Raw genomic sequence first — 16,305 nt, 5'->3', positions numbered from 1 at the left:
ATATTCTTTGTACTGTCAAAGGTTCGCTTCCCTAAAAATAAAGGTAGTGACCTCAACAGCATGTCTGCCTGCAGATATCAGTACACACCAACACTTCTCTGCCGGGCCATGATCAAAAAAATATCGAGCAGGTTCAAGAGAAATCAGCCTCTGAAATAAAGGTGCTTTTTTTGGTGTATTCCTTTTTTCTGCTGCGCAGATGCCTTCATAACACAAGCCAAATAGTGGTGTGTACTCTGGAAAAATCAGCTTCTAAAACGCTAAGAAGTTATAGAACAGTTCTTGAGGCATTACGCCGCGGCAGTGCAAAAATACTCTCCCCCTGTGAACAATGGAAGAAAGGGAGAGAAAGAGAGACAGGAGGCCGCGCCTCGTGTGTGTGGCTGTATATATGGTCTTTTTGCACTCTATACAAGAAGCGCTTACCGTATGTCGTTGTGTGGAGCCACAACAACTATGAAAGGCTTTTGCTGGTATTTTCCCGTCCAGCAAGCGGGGTTCTGTACTGCTGCCAAAGGTTCCTTTTTCTCTGCCCCAGAGGTGGTACGAGAAATAAGTAAAGAGATAAAAATGGTGGTTTGTTGAACCCTTTTTCTGCGGCGCTGAAACAGGAGGCAAGATCTTATAGAATATTTTTAAAAGAATAAATAAGCTATCTTACTTTTTAAAAATATTCTATAAGATCTTGCCTCCTGTTTCAGCGCCGCAGAAAAAGGGTTCAACAAACCACCATTTTTACCTGTGAACAATGGGCTACTGTTTTCAAGCAATTTGAAGTGCATCACGCTGTGTGAAAAATGTGATTACGCTGCCGGTATTGCTGTTGTAAACATAGCCTTAGGGTGGGTTCACATCTGCGTTCTGGATGCCGTTATGGCTTTTCATTATAAAAAGGTTATCACAGAAAATAACGGATTCCATAAGATGGAAGTCAAAACGGAAGCTTTTGGAGGCATTCCGTTTTTATCTGTCTTAATAGAAGTCTATGGGGAATCATAACGGATCCGTTTGCGTCCCGTCATGCAAGACGGAAAACAAAGTCCTGTCGACAGGACTTTTTTCTCCGTTCTGCATAACGGAAACCAGACGGATCCGTTATGCTTCCCCATAGACTTCTACTAAGACGGAAAGCAAAACGGAATGCCTCTAAAGGCTTCCGTTTTACATTCCGTCATAATACAAGTCTATGGGCAGCATTCCGTCTTATGGATTCCGTTATGACCATTTTATAACGAAAAGCCATAACGGAATCCAGAACGCAGGTGTGAACCCACCCTTAGGGTATTTTTATACTGCAGCTAAATCCTGCGATATGAACGTGCTGTGTGAATTAACCTTAAGACTCTATTCACACCATATGTTTTGAATCCTGACAGAAGTACAGCCAACTATATTACAAAAATGTCACATACAACTGTCTGCCCATTGAGTTTAACTGTAAGAAAAAAATTACAGACAAAGGTAGACAGAAATCTCTCAAACATACCAAAATCAAGACTTTTTTCATACATTTGTCCCATAGAAAGCTGTAGGTATACATCTGTATGATTTCTTTCTGCACACAAATATACAGTGAAACCTTTCCCAAAAGACCTCCCCTTTGAGAAGACCCCACTTCCCCAAAGTTTTTTTTCTGCCATTCATTTTTGAAATGACACACATCGGATTTACAGTTGACATGTTGAGAATCATCTGGACACGGGTCCATGCTGCACCACGTCATCAGACCAGAGTGCGCAGGAGTCTTGGTATCAGGGGAGAGCGAGCACCACAAAGTACAGGAGGAAGGACGCTGTCAAAGAACGGGAGGGTGCACCTTAGCTACAGCAATGAGGAAGGAAAATGGGGGACGTTTACCACAGGGACCGAGAAACGGAGGGGGTTGGGGTGACTTATGAACAGTTCCATGGCTGTTTGGTTTGGTCTGGGCCTGGTTCTCTGTGATATGCTGATGTGATACCAAGCATAAAACACGATACTGGGCTCTTTCATTATTATTTATGGCTTTTATATATAGGTTTGCTGAATCCAGTATACACTTTCACCTGCATTCTATTTTTTTTTTTTTTTTTTTAAAGAAAAGGTACATTTTTCTGTGCATATTTGGTTGGTTGTCACAAGGAGTTTTTACAGTTTATGTCTGTATAGGTGATATGAATAGGGTCTTAGTCTCTTAATAGCAGGGTATTAGTGGCTAGTATTATTCAGATTATTTGGACTTTCACTGTCCATGTAATCCGTATATGTTACATATCACCAGGGATATATTAGTTGATGAAAAAGGTAAAACACAATCAAAAACAGGGTTCCAAAAACCTTAGTCCATTTTGCTTGCCTCTGTGTGTCGGCTTCTTCCTGCATTCACCTGTCACTCAGTCGGTATCTCTTTCTCTGGGCACGTTCATTCAAGACAGAGAGCAGTAGCACTCCACTAAGAAGGCTGTACTCACCTTTCCTGGTCTCCTTCTAGGTCCCGCTGTGGTGGCCTGAACGTAGTGCACGTAGGCGCGCACGATGACCTGACGATATGAGCAGTCAGGTCACAGTACAAAGCGGGACCCGGAAAAAACTATGGAGCGGTGAGTTCCTGGATCTGCAGCGCCGTCCGGAGCAAGCAAGGTAAGTTTATTTTTTGAAATGTCTGATCTGAGGTGTGATGGGGGCTGGGGGTGCGATCTGAGGCTGATGAGGTCCAATTGGGGATCTGAGTCTGATGGGTCCGATCTGAGTCTGATGGAGCTTGGGGGGGGGGGGGGGGGTCTGATTTTGGGGTCTGATCTGAGGTCTGATGAAGAATGAAGGTGTGATTTGGGGGTCTGCTCTGAGGTCTTATGGAAAATATATTTTTTCTTATTTTCCTCTTATAGTCCTGTGCATATTCTAGTCCAAAAATACAGTAATAACATCATATTAAGGGTCTAAATTCCACATTGTCAGTATAAACAATAATCCACACTTTACATTGGATACTTCTTTAAAAAATATATATATAGTGCCCTATATATAAAGCACAGACTGCTTGGCCAGAGTATCTAGAAAGGAATACACTTACCGTAGGAGGTTTAATGCTGACTTATATTCTTCTGTATACCATATATTCTTTTCTAAACAAGCACAATAAAGTTCTCGAATCTGGTAAAGAAAATAAAAAATTAATAGTTTCATGAAAGCATCTACTTTAATCGGTATCATATCCAGATTTATTACCATAGCACACTTAGAAGTCTAAAAACATTGAGCGAGATTTACCGCAGTAATGCACCAAAAGTCTGGTTCAGTTTGCACCCAAATACTGGCCTACATAACTTGCACCACATTTATAACGTTTTAGACACTTTTTACACCTCGCTTACCAAGGAGGCGTGCCTTAGAAACATGGCACATGGCTTACCAGAAATGGGGCAACATACACCAAAATCTTTAGATTGTCTTACACTACTAAATATAAGACAGAACTAGTAAATCTGTCCCTCTCTACAAATATATGGGGCAGAGGGACCAAATTTTTCCACCCCTGTAACTTCTCAATGTCGATGCACATAATGTGACCAGTAAGGGACCATCATCTGAAATACATGCCGATAACAGCTGAAGCTGCAGGCAGCAGCACATTTTTGCTGCATAGGCGTGGGAACCACTAAACCACTCGAATGAGAGTCACTCAAGCAGTGGCTGAGCTGGAGGGGGCACTTTAGTAAGATTTTTTTTCAAATGTCAACATCAATGTCAGTTAGAAGTACCATATATCGGTAATGAACATACATACTGCGATCATGTTACCGCTAATATAATAGGATAGAGTTCATGTCACAATATTACTACAGTACCTTCAAAGGTGACCTATAAATTGATGTATGTATAATCTGTAAAATTACAGTATATCCATTAATAAAGTGCACCTTAGGCTACTTTCACACCTGCGTTTTTGCTGGATCTGTCATGGATCAGCAAAAACGCTTCCGTTACTGATAATACAACCATCTGCATTCGTTATGAACGGATCCGGTTGTATTATCTTTAACATAGCCAAGACGGATCCATCATGAACTCCACTGAAAGTCAATGAGGGACGGATCCGTTTTCTATTGTGTCAGAGAAAACGGATCCGTCCCCATTGACTTACATTGTGTGTCAGGACACTGCACCACATTGCAGACAGAAGAACGCTGCTTCAGTTCAGTTTTGTCCCCACTGACAATGAATGGGGACAAGCATTTTCCCCCGCTATTGAGATCCTATGACGGATCTAAATAGCGGAAAGGGAAAGCTCAAGTGTGAACGTAGCCTAACCAGTCTAGACTCCCAAGAACTTTGTCTATTTGGCAGCTATTACCTTCTTTTACTTCACTCACAACAGACCACAGTTAACAGTAGTCTCTATGTATTTTTACACAGCACTGACATATCAAAGTATTCACATGAAACTATGTAATGAGATTTGGTACTGCACTATAGACACAGTCGAGTCACATTATTATGACCGCCAATATCTAGAGTAACCGCCTTTGTGCAGCACGGACAACAGCTATATGGGCTGGAAGTGACTCAGTAAGTTTCTGGTAGGTTGTCACAGGTATCTGGAGCTATGCTGACTGCAGTGCATCTCACAGCTGCTGGAGGGGGCATGTGAGAAGATCCGTGAAGCGAACACGACAATGAAGGTGGTCTCACAGATGCTCAATTGGGTTCAAGTCTGGGGAATTAGGGGGCCAGGGTAGTACTTGGAAGTCTTGGTCATGCTCTTCCAACCAATGTAAGACATATGGCATTGTCTTGATGGAAGATACAATTTGCCCCAGAGAAGACAATCAGCATGTGTGGATGTACATGACCTGCAAGGATAGATTAATACCCCAACTGGATGAGAGTGCCTTCCATATGGATGAGTGGCCCGGAGAATGCCACAAAACAGTCCCCAGACCAAACCGCTGCCACCATCAGCTTGTGTTCTTTTAGTAATGGTTGCAGGGTGTTTGTTCTCTGATCTTTCCCGACTGACATGCCAATGTCCCTCTGTTCGAAGAAGTAGAAAACACGATGAATTAGACAAGGCAATCCTTTGCCAATCAGTGGAGGTCCAATTCTAATACTGCCACAAAAATTGAAGCCTTTTCTGCCGATGCAACTTCATTGGCAGAGGTGCAGTGACCATCTGCCCCATTCGCAGTAGGGTTTGCTGAACTGTTGTATTAGACACACATCTAGTAGGCCCCTGGTTTATTTTGGTGCTGAGCCTCTCCACTGTAGCATGACGGTCCGCCCTCACGCACCTTCATAGCTGGCGCTCACCTCTTGTATCAATGGTATGTGATAGTTCACAGTTTCCATGTTGTTTGGTCACATTGGTGCCATTTGTCCATTCATCATACACTTTCACCTCAGCAGCATGCGAACAGTTTACAAACTGCGCAGTTTCAGAAATACTGCCATCCTTGGACTGAAAGCCAATAGTTAGGGTCCATTCACACGTCCGTAGAATGTGTCCGCACCCGTTCCGCAATTATCAAGAACGGGTGCGGACCCATTCATTCTCTATAGGGCAGGAATGGATGCGGACAGCACACAGTGTTTTGTGCGAATCCGCATTTCTGGAGAACAGCCCGGTCTTCCGGTCCGCGTCTCCGGAAAAAAATAGAACGTCCTATTCTTGTCCGCAATTGTGGACAAGAATAGGCAGTTCTAGGGGGGTGCCGGCTGAGTGTATTGCGGATCTGCAATACACTATGGACGTGTGAATGGACCCTTATCCCGTTTTGTAACTCTGATAAATGCCCCTTTTTACTCATGACAGCAACGAGGGATGTGTACAGACAGCCTGCCTTATATACCCACCAAGCCAGCTCGCAAAATGCGACTTCCTTCATGAGCTACACTCTGCCAAATTCAAAAGTAGGGAGTGGTGATAACAATATGCCTCGACTGTGTATACAGTATTGTGCATTTAAGACATCTGTCAGCCAACAGCTAGTCCTTCCACCGAACCCCCCCCCCCCCCCCCACACACACAATGCAAGCTTGTCTGAGCATGCACGTTTTCTCAATGGGGAGAGGGGAACAAGCTGCAGCAAGGCACCTCTAGCCTTTTATCTCCCCTGAGAACATTGTAATGCAAATTCCATTGCACTTGTCGAATATGTGGTACACTGGATGTGGCTTCCGTAAAAATAGAAGATGCTTTCTATATTTCTTGTGTTTAGGTCATCTTTTATTGATGATTTTGAGAATACTATTTTGAGGAGTCCAGGCTGACACCATTGCCGCTGTGGGGTCTGCCCTATTAGCTGGAAGATCTCTCTCCGGACACATCATGGGATCTCATTTATTGCACTTTACACTTTATTTAGTAAACTGAAAAATGCATGTTTGTCCTTTTTCATGTTTTTCTAAATGCAGTACTAACCACACGGTAATGCAGATTAGTGTGTGAACAAACCATACATATACAGTAATCCACTGCTGGACTATCAACCTGTTCCCTATCATCAGTGCCATCAGCTGGTTACAATGAGATTTACAGTTATGTAAAACCCAATTATTAAAAATGGAGCATGCCACACCCTATGTACTATATGCCACAGGTTCCACATTGCTATAACACTGAGCATGCATTTTTACATTCATTTTAATGTCTTCTGGCAATAAATGGCCAGGTTTGAACACCATCTTACCCTCTTGGACATTACTACGGTTGTATTGCTTAACTTTCTGCCTACTGTTGCGCGATTTTATACATCATGGCCATAGGCTCCTATCTGTAACCTGATGTATAAAAGCACTTGGTCACATTGCGATCTGTTGGTAGCCTGTGGCGCTGCAGATTGCTGTTACCGCTTACAGCTAAGGTCACAGGGAGAACTCCTGAAGGCAGCAGGAGCGGTCAGGCTGTGATAGATCCTTGCAGCAGTGATAAATGGGCTATCCGCTAGGGAGGCTGCCCCGCCCCCCGTCGCCGGATGTTTTGATCCGGTGCCATAGAAAAATAGGCCTCCAAAATCCCAAATACTCTCCAATCTTTTGAAGTCTTGTTGTGACGGGCTCAGCCTTGAAACCAATAGCTAGATAAAAATTGCTAAGAAAGGGAAATTATATATTTTTTCATAACTTTCAGTTTTTCCTTAAATATATATATATATATATATTATATATATTTTCAAATATATTACCGTATATCCATCATCTAATGACAGAAAAGAAAAGTCTAAAGGTGTGCCTTGAAAAATAATATCAAATACATTTAGGTTGGCTCAGGAATTAGTCAGTTATTTGCAGTTAGATAGGTCCATTCCTACAACTAAAAAAAATGGCCCGGTAAGGAAGAACACTCCAGTAATGAAGCGGTTAACCTAATGAGTTAATGCTTTATATGGACCCCGTGTGAATTCTTTAATGACTTTGATAAAGAGCTTTGAGTTTTTACTGCTCCAAGTGCTGGATAATCTCTGGACTGTATAAATGCTCCCAACGCTTGACTGCAGCATAATCCGAGACACTGGAGCATACCAGGAGGATTCGGTAAGATGCCCCCCCCTCCCCCTCCTATTTCTTTTAACCACAATCTTCCATTCTCTGCTTTTTATACTGTAGAAAAGACAGACAGATCTTTATGTTTACCTGCTTTCCTAGGGGATATTTAGGAAGAATGCACGTAAAATGATGAAGGCACCTCAAAACTGGGGTATAATTTTCATGATACATTTGCAAAGATTGTAAAAACTTTTGGGTCATCTCCTAAAAATAAAAAATAAAATTATTATATATTTGGAGACAACTGTGGAAGAGAGCATGTTAATTTAGTGGTCTGGTTTATATATTTTTGAAATGTACTTGTTTAGAGGATAAGAAAGCATACAGTTCTCTAATCTAATTTTGTTCGGTTGCAGTAGCCTTATGTGCTCATAGATCAGTCCTGAATAATGGGCTACCAGGATGGAATAAACATTGTGTCAGACATGCAAAACACGGGATAGAGGATAAGGGGTGATTTATCAAACTGGTGTAAAGTAGAACTGGCCTAGTCGCCAATAGCAACCAATCAGATTCCACCTTTCATTTTTATAACTCCTTTGGAAAATGAAAGATGGAATCTGGTTGCTATGGGCAACTAAGCCAGTTCTACTTTACACCAGTTTGATAAATCTCCCCCCAAGTGTCTAATTAGTAGGGGGCCAACTGCTGGGACCCCGCTAATAAACAGAACGTGAGCTCAGGTTCCCCCGTTAGAATGCTGGGCAGGCACTTATGCTGCGCCATTGAACTCTATGGGACTGCCAAAGATAGCTAAATGCTTGTATTCACCTCTCTCTAACAGCTCCATGTGGCGACATGCATGTGTGTCTGTTGATCCATTCAAATGGGGGAACAGGCATTCTTATGATTGGTTGGGGGTTGTTGCACTCGTCGTTTAGACACTGATACCCTATCCTGTGAATAGGGGATAAGGTGTTGTAAACTGAATTAAAGGGGTTATCCAAGTTATTTTTTTCGTTCTTTGTAGGTTTCTAACTAATCAGATGTAAGGGGTTTACAATGCACTTCCTTCGTCTGCAGTGGCTCTTTTCTCAGATTTCACTGAGGGTCACATGACCTGTGATGTCAGCTTCTCTCCCTGCTCTGATGATATCTCGTATAGAAGCCTGAGGTAACAAGTGTGTATCTGTACACGAGACGTCACCGTGCTGGCCATGTCCTCCTGCACTGGCCGAGCTGCTCCTGCGTCCCCCTCCCACTGGATTCTTCAGGAAACTTGAACCCCTTCTTCAGCACAGACTCAGGGCTGGAGCCTTTGCTCAGCAGCAGCTGGCAGTGAAGAGACACAAGATCTGTCCAGGGCTGACAGACTGGAGGAGTCCTGCAGAGCATTGCACAAGAACAGGTAGGGGGAAGAGCCCATGTATCTGCAGTGTCATTGTACAGCTGGGACTTGTAGTCCTACAGGTACAACATGCTGCTGAGCATCATAGCAGGCAGACAGGTCACTCAGGGCAGCTCTTGTATTCACTCCCTTTGTAGAGCAGGGGGAGGGGTACAAATATTCATGAGTAAAACCTCAGATATTGTAGGTAAACAAAGGACCAGAAGAGAACCAAAGAAATGAGAAAATAGATTTTTTTTTTTGTCTAAAATTTGCTCAGCTTATGTATATATTGCTAACCATCAGATTCACATTGCAATATTTTTTTTTCCATAACTAGGACAACCCCTTTAAATGAAAGCCAGGAGTCAAATAATGTGTGCGTAAGGGCAAATAATGGAGTCAAATAATGTGTGCAGGTGGGTGAAGCTTGGCGACTTGCACCATGTGGTCCCATAGAGCGTACTCATGTATTATCCATGGCAGTGCCAGCCCAATAACAGTGGGAAATTGATGAGTTTTTGAGTGTTTTTACCCTTCATTATTACACAGTCAGCTAATATTCTAATATCTTTATGACCCCCAGGTACACAAAGTACGGCAGAGGCCACAATGATCACATTACGGTAATCCATGGTTTTCCATGTCTGAAAGCGAATGTTACAATAGCACACTTAAATATTAGAGGCACGTCATGCTTTTATGGTGGTCATATGCTCTTATAAGAAATAAACGGGTGTTAGCTTCTCTTGATGTGTTCATTTGTCACACTGTAAATACAATTTGCAGGTAGCTTTTCACTGGTAAAGCCAGACACAGAGGGGGTGAAAGAGAAAAAGAAAAAAAAGAGAAAAATCAATAGTCTTCCAATTACTCCAAGAACAAGACAAGCGGGGCTGAGTGAAGTACACTCATGGGAATCCAGAAATGCAATAGTGAAAGGAGGAAAACTGGCTGTGCCTGAAAGATAGAAAATGCAGCATCAATCAAGTTTGACAGAAAGATAAATACCGGTACATACTTTGTGATATGCCCTGAGAACATGACACACCAGGATTCAATGCAATTAGTTTCTCATTTGTCAGCAAAGTGTTAAAGATGAAAAAAAAAAAATCATATTAAAAGGGAACTTGTCACCGGGATTTTGTGTATAGAGCTGAGGACATGGGTTGCTAAATGGCCGCTAGCACATCTGCAATACCCAGTCCCCATAGCTCTGTGTGCTTTTATTGTGTAAAAAAAACAACGATTTGATAAATATGCAAATTAACCTGAGATGAGTCCTGTCCCTGAGGTGAGTCAGGGACAGGACTCATCTCAGGTTAATTTGCATATGTATCAAATCTTTTTTTTACACAATAAAAGCACACAGAGCTATGGGGACTGGGTATTGCGGATGTGCTAGTGGCCATCTAGCAACCTATGTCCTCAGCTCTATACACAAAATCCAGGTGACAGGTTCCCTTTAAGTCATTTTATACTTTCTGCTCCAATCACAGCCAAAGTGAAGAAACACATTGCCATCACTAAAAGAAATATGCCTCCTTTCACTAAAGGGCATCTGTCAGCAGTTTTGTACCTATGAAACTAGCTGACCTGTTACATGTGCACTTGGCAGCTGAAGACATCTGTGTTGGTCCCATGTACATATGTGCCCACATTGCTGAGAGAAATTATGTTTTATTATAAGCAAATGAGCCTCTAGGCGCAACGGGGGCGTTGATGTTACACCTAGAGGCTCTGCTCTCTCTGCAACTGTTGCTCCCTCTGCATTTTGATTAATAGGGCCCGTCATGGTGATGTCTTCACTGTCAGGCCCTGTCAAAGTGCAGAGGGCGAGGCAGTTGCAGAGAGAGCAGAGCCTCTAGGTGTAATGATAACACTCCTGTTACTCCTTGAGGCTCATTTGCATATTAAAACTTCATTTTTCTCATCAATGTGGGCACATATAAACATGGGACCAACTCACACTGAATCCGGACCCATTCATTTCTATGGGGCTGTGCACATGAGCGGTGATTTTCACGCATCACTTGTGCGTTGCGTGGAAATCGCAGCGTGCTCTATATTGTGCGTTTTCCATGCAACGCAGACCCCATAGAAGTGAATGGGGCTGCGTGAAAATCACAAGCATCCGCAAGCAAGTGCGGATGTGGTGCGATTTTCACGCATGGTTGCTAGGTGACGATCGGGATGGGGACCCGATCTTTATTATTTTTCCTTATAACATGGGTATAAGGGAAATTAATAGCATTCCTAATACAGAATTCTAAGTAAATTAGGGATGGAGGCGTTAAAAAATAATAAACTAATTTAACTCACCACATCCACTTGGTAGCGTAGCGGATCTCTTCTTCTTTCTTCTGGACCTGGCTAAAGGACCTTTGATGACGTCACTGCGCTCATCACATGATCCATCACATGGTCTATCACCATGGTGATGGACCACGTGATGAGCGCAGTGACGTCATCAAAGATCCTTTAGCCAGGTCCTGAAGAAGAAGAAAGAAGAGAACATCCGCCACCAAGTGGATGGGGTGAGATAAATTAGTTTATTATTTTTAACCCCTCAATGGACATTTTACTAAGCATTCTGTATTAAGAATGCTATTATTTTCCCTTATAACCATGTTATAAGGGAAAATAATAAAATCTACAGAACACCTAACCCAAACCCGAACTTCTGTGAAGAAGTCCGGGTTCGGGTACCAAACATGCCGATTTTTCTCATGCGTGTGCGAAACGCATTAAAATGCTTTGCACTCGCGCGGAAAAAAATTGCGCATTTTCCTGCATCCCATCCGCATCCTATCCGGCCCTCACACGCGACGCCTATGTGAAAGAGGCCTAATAGTTTTAACTGATGCTGCAGCAACTTCATTGCAGCAACAACCAGAAAATGCAGACAGAAAATATAAGGGCAATCAATCAGACACGGCTGAAATACTTAATACCTTTAAATAGTTGTCATCAGTCAGGAGCTTCACTTGTACTTCTGGTGTCTGACTTTCAACAAAACTGCAGCAAAAAAAAATAAAAAATTAAAACTAATCACCAAAACAAAAAATGGAAAATAATTATTGGCTTTTACATAAATTGGAACATCGATTTTCTCCTGAGGGGTCAGGAAGTGACTATATTCTAGGACTTGCAGCTGTTGAAAAAACCTCTGCAGTTTTACCCCAATTAAAAAGACAATTTAAAAAAAAGCTAAAAAAAAAAAAAAAAAAAAAAAAGGATAAAGTAAGTAAACCAGGCTCATTAGGTCTAAGACATCTATTAATGTATGTAGTTTGCATTGTTAAAGGGGTTTTCCCAAGATATTTTTTTTACATCAGTATCTGATGGGTGGGGAGCTGACACCGGGACCCCCACTGATCAGCTGTTTGAGAACGCAGTGGCCCTCCTATGAGCAGCAGTGGCCTTCTCGCACCTTTCTCTAAGCCAGTGATGTCACGTTCATCGATCCCGTGGCCTAGGAGCTGCGATACCAAGCACAAATGCTATACAATGTACAAAGCTGATCTTGGTAACTCACAGGAGCACTGCTTTCTCAAAACAGCTGATCGGCGGAGGACCTGGGTGTCAGGCCCCACAGATCAGATACTGATGATCTATCCAGAGGATAGGTCATCAGTAAAAAAAAAATCTCAGAAAACCCTTTTATATCTGGTAAAAGATCTTATTTAAAGGGATTTAACGCCTTGGAGATGTGCGTAACCTCAGGCTGGGTTTACACATTCAGGTTTTTTTATGCAGTTTTTGAAGCCAAAGCCTGGAACAGATAGTCAACGGAAGACATATATAGAGAATGGAAAGGCTGAGTCTTAACCTTTTCTTACCCACTCCTGGCTTTGAAAACTGCATAAAAAACAAACCTGAAAGTGTAAACCCAGCCGTAAACGACTTTTCTTCATAATTTTTGAAATGTGTTACAGACATGCATATAGGCAACTTGCTACCATATTTTATTCTGCACAGTTGTGTCACGCTCCCTTTTGGCAGTCTTTTGTCCCGACCACACGCCAGTCCTGTACTGAAAATGACCATCAAGGAAGGAGTACGTCATGAGGCATGTCCATCAACTTTCTCCACTGCCCATGGCAGGTCCTTTGAGCCCAGGAAACTAGTGCAGGCGCAGAGTGTGTTGCAGTCATAGGGGTTCTCCGGGAATTATTTAAAATGTCCGCAAGCAACTAATCCTAGAATGTGAATAGGATGGGTTGCATTCACTTGTAAAGTTGCCTGGGGGGGTTGAATGGGTGGGGGCTGCCTCCATTTTGCAGTGCTGAACTTTCTAGGATCGCATTATTACAATCTATTGTAGAGCAGGAACACAGTTCTACAATGGATGGTAAAGATGGGGCGATATGCCGTCATGGCGGTGCAGCCTAATAGGAATGGGGAGCAGGATGACGTGATCCAGCCTAGTATTTTTCGGGTCAAGTTGTAGTTTTAGTAGAGACTATTTTAATGTACATATAATATTGTTAACTTGGTTCTATGGGTCTTTAAAACTGTTGATACAAAATGTATATAGTTTTTGTAATGTTTAACTATTTTTGTAGAAAAAAAAAAAACTATTTCAGGAACCAAACAAAGGGAAAAAAAAGGCCCCCAAAATGATTTCAATAAAAAAAAAAAAATTAAAAAAAAAAAATTAAAAAAAAAGTCATTCTTCAAAAAACAGACCCTCATAAAGCGCCTTCAAGCTGAAGAATACAATATTTAAAGATTGACTTTTATTTTTCATAGGAACCATTTTGGGGGACTTTTTATTTCTGTGTTTGGGAGTATCTGATGAGCAGAAAAAAAAAAAATATATATATATATATATATATGGCATTGACCATGCATGATTATTATTTATATATTCATTTTATAGCATGAGACATTACAAGTGTGGACCAGTTTCATGTTTTATTTTTTTTTAAAAATAAAAAAAACACCTAAAAGCCTACTTGATGCCTAAATGAACAACTGCTCAAAAAGACCCCCCCCCCCCAAATCAAAAAGCAAGTAGGATTTCTATTTGATAAGGGGGGAGTGATAACATGAACAAAAGTTCACATATCACAGATCTCCCTGCTAGCCCCAACACACCAGATCATGTCTTCTATACATACTCACCTCATAAAAGATGGCAAATGACGAACGTTTTCACACTGATTATGTGATAAGCTCTTCACTCTATGTTTCATGTCTGGGAGATCACAACATAGGACACTCAAAGGCTGAGCGTTAAAATGCTCCACCACAGAAAGCTAAAACAAAATATTAAAAAATGAAATATTATCACCTCCACATAAAGAGCAAGGCAGAGGAGACAAGTTCCACCTGAATGATTTGAGAGAGCACTGAATATCTTTACTTCTATCACAGCACTTATCATTTCCCTCTGAAGGTTCATAGTTGTACGTTTAAGTCAGCCATACTTCTTTATTTTATGTCATCTTGAAAACCTGACCAAGGAAAAAGTTAGGTCACCTGCTGCTCACTTGCAGTTGCTGTTTTAGACAGGGCCTGAAATCTGCAGCAAATCCATGTGTGCTGCAGAGTGATTTTGCAGTGAACGCTACCATTTAGGCTACTTTCACATTAGCGTTTTTTGCGGATCCTTCATGAATCTTCAAAATCGCTTCCGTTACAATAATGAACGTCATGAACGGATCCGATTGTATTTTATGTCTTCTATAGCCATGACAGATCAGTCTTGAACACCATTGAAAGTCAATAGGGAACGGATCAGTTTTCTATCGTGCCAGAAAAAACGGATCCGTCCCCATTGACCTACATTGTGTGCCAGGACGGATCCGTTTGGCTCCGCTTCGTCAGGCGGACAGCAAAGCGCTTTGGTGTCCGCCTCCAGAGCGGAATGGTGACTGATCGGAGGCAAACTGATGCATTCTGAGCGAATCCTTTTCCATTCAGAATGCATTAGGGCAAAACTAATCCGTTTTGGACCACTTGTGAGAGCGCTGAACGGATCTCACAAACGGAAAGCCAAAACGCCAGTGTGAAAGTAGCCTTACTTAGGGATGGGCGATTGGTGGGGGGCAGGAATAAAGGAAGAGATAGGACATAATAAAAGTTATCCCCTACCCTGTGGATAAGGGATCATTTTTTATAACCAGGATGCCCAGAAAACTGAACTAGATGGAAGTTGAATGATGGCTTGTTCACCATCTATCATTCCTGACCTCCCAATACACATGCATACTCGGCTGAGTGTACATATGTTCTCAGTAGGAAGAAAGCTGCAGCAAGACTATTCTGGCAGCAACTTATCTTCCAGAAAAGAAAAAGATCAGACATGTTTGTCATCCAACTGCCTGATCCTTATCTCGCCCAACATCTGATGTCAGGGGAGTGTCAGTAGGCACACATACACATTTGAGGTTGTTTATCTAATGTTTATGGCGAGCTTAAACCCCTGACCCTCTGCTGACTCTAGCTCAGTCTACACAGCAAAGCTGACAAGTGAGCTGCAGAAACCAAAAAGTGTCTGCCAATTGTGACTACTCTAGTGACTATTGTCCATGTGGCTGCTGTAAAGTATATCTCTAAATATTGACAGAGACTCAGGCAAGACGGCCTCCCCAATAATTATGCACAATAGATAAGAGTTAAAAAATAAAAAAATCTGACAATGTAAATATATTAGAAAAAAGGTATATTTTTTATTAGTAAAAAATAGAGGAAATACATTCCCTTTAAGTGTTCACATAGTGCTCTTAAAATGCTGTACTTGCTGCCAGTAAGGCCTCATGCACACGGCCGTTGTTTTGGTCCACATCTGAGCCGCAGTTTTGGCGGCTCGGATGCTGACCCATTTACTTCAATGGGGCCGCAAAGGATGCGGACAGCACTCTGTGTGCTGTCCACATCCGTTGCTCCACTCCTTAGCCCGCAAAAATAAAAATTTCTTATTCTTGTCCGCGCTTTGCGGACAAGAATAGGCAGTTATATTAAAGGCTGTCCGTGCGGTTTTGCGGATCCGTGATTTGCGGACCGCAAAACACACCACGGTCGTGTGCATGTAGCCTAAGAAGAATCAGATAATCTTACCTGAAGACCCTTGATGAAGTTGTGCACAGAGAAATCATGGTACAAAAATATTGTGATGAGGACCTGCAGAACTCGCCCGCTTAGCTTGAATGGAAACTGATTGGAGAGAAGCAGCTGACAAGAAGAGAGGGTTTATATACTGATAAATTCTAGAGTACTGCTACTTTATCATACAACATTTACAAGTCTGATACCGAGAATATTGTACCTACCCAGCACCACAGCAAAACTTAAAGTGGTTCTCCAGGCTACAGAGATTGATGACTGATGCTCAGGATAGTTCCTCAATATCAGCTGTTTGGGGCTGCCACAGTGCCAGAAGGCTCTGTACAACTATGTAGTTTCTGACATCGGTGTACTGAATCTACTCACCTAAATTGGAGCTG

The 16,305-nt window shown here is 42.1% G+C and overlaps 1 protein-coding gene across 4 annotated transcripts in view; it reads right to left on the bottom strand.

Annotated features, from left to right (window-relative positions):
• Positions 1 to 16,305, bottom strand: part of ORC3 (origin recognition complex subunit 3) — a 57,659-nt gene that overhangs the window by 10,402 nt on the left and 30,952 nt on the right. For all 4 annotated transcript variants that reach the window (XM_044292478.1, XM_044292480.1, XM_044292479.1 and 1 more), the window contains 5 exons: positions 15,920 to 16,033; positions 13,982 to 14,115; positions 11,806 to 11,869; positions 7,612 to 7,728; positions 3,053 to 3,132 (listed from right to left, as the gene is read on the bottom strand). In XM_044292478.1, the coding sequence (XP_044148413.1) occupies positions 3,053 to 3,132; positions 7,612 to 7,728; positions 11,806 to 11,869; positions 13,982 to 14,115; positions 15,920 to 16,033 (509 nt within the window). The remainder of the gene's footprint in view (positions 1 to 3,052; positions 3,133 to 7,611; positions 7,729 to 11,805; positions 11,870 to 13,981; positions 14,116 to 15,919; positions 16,034 to 16,305) is intronic.

The sequence above is a fragment of the Bufo gargarizans genome, chromosome 4, assembly GCF_014858855.1.
Source record: "Bufo gargarizans isolate SCDJY-AF-19 chromosome 4, ASM1485885v1, whole genome shotgun sequence".
NCBI classification, from domain to species: domain Eukaryota; kingdom Metazoa; phylum Chordata; class Amphibia; order Anura; family Bufonidae; genus Bufo; species Bufo gargarizans.
The sequence above is the reverse complement of the archived record's forward strand: the minus strand, read 5'-3'. Positions and strand labels throughout refer to the sequence as shown.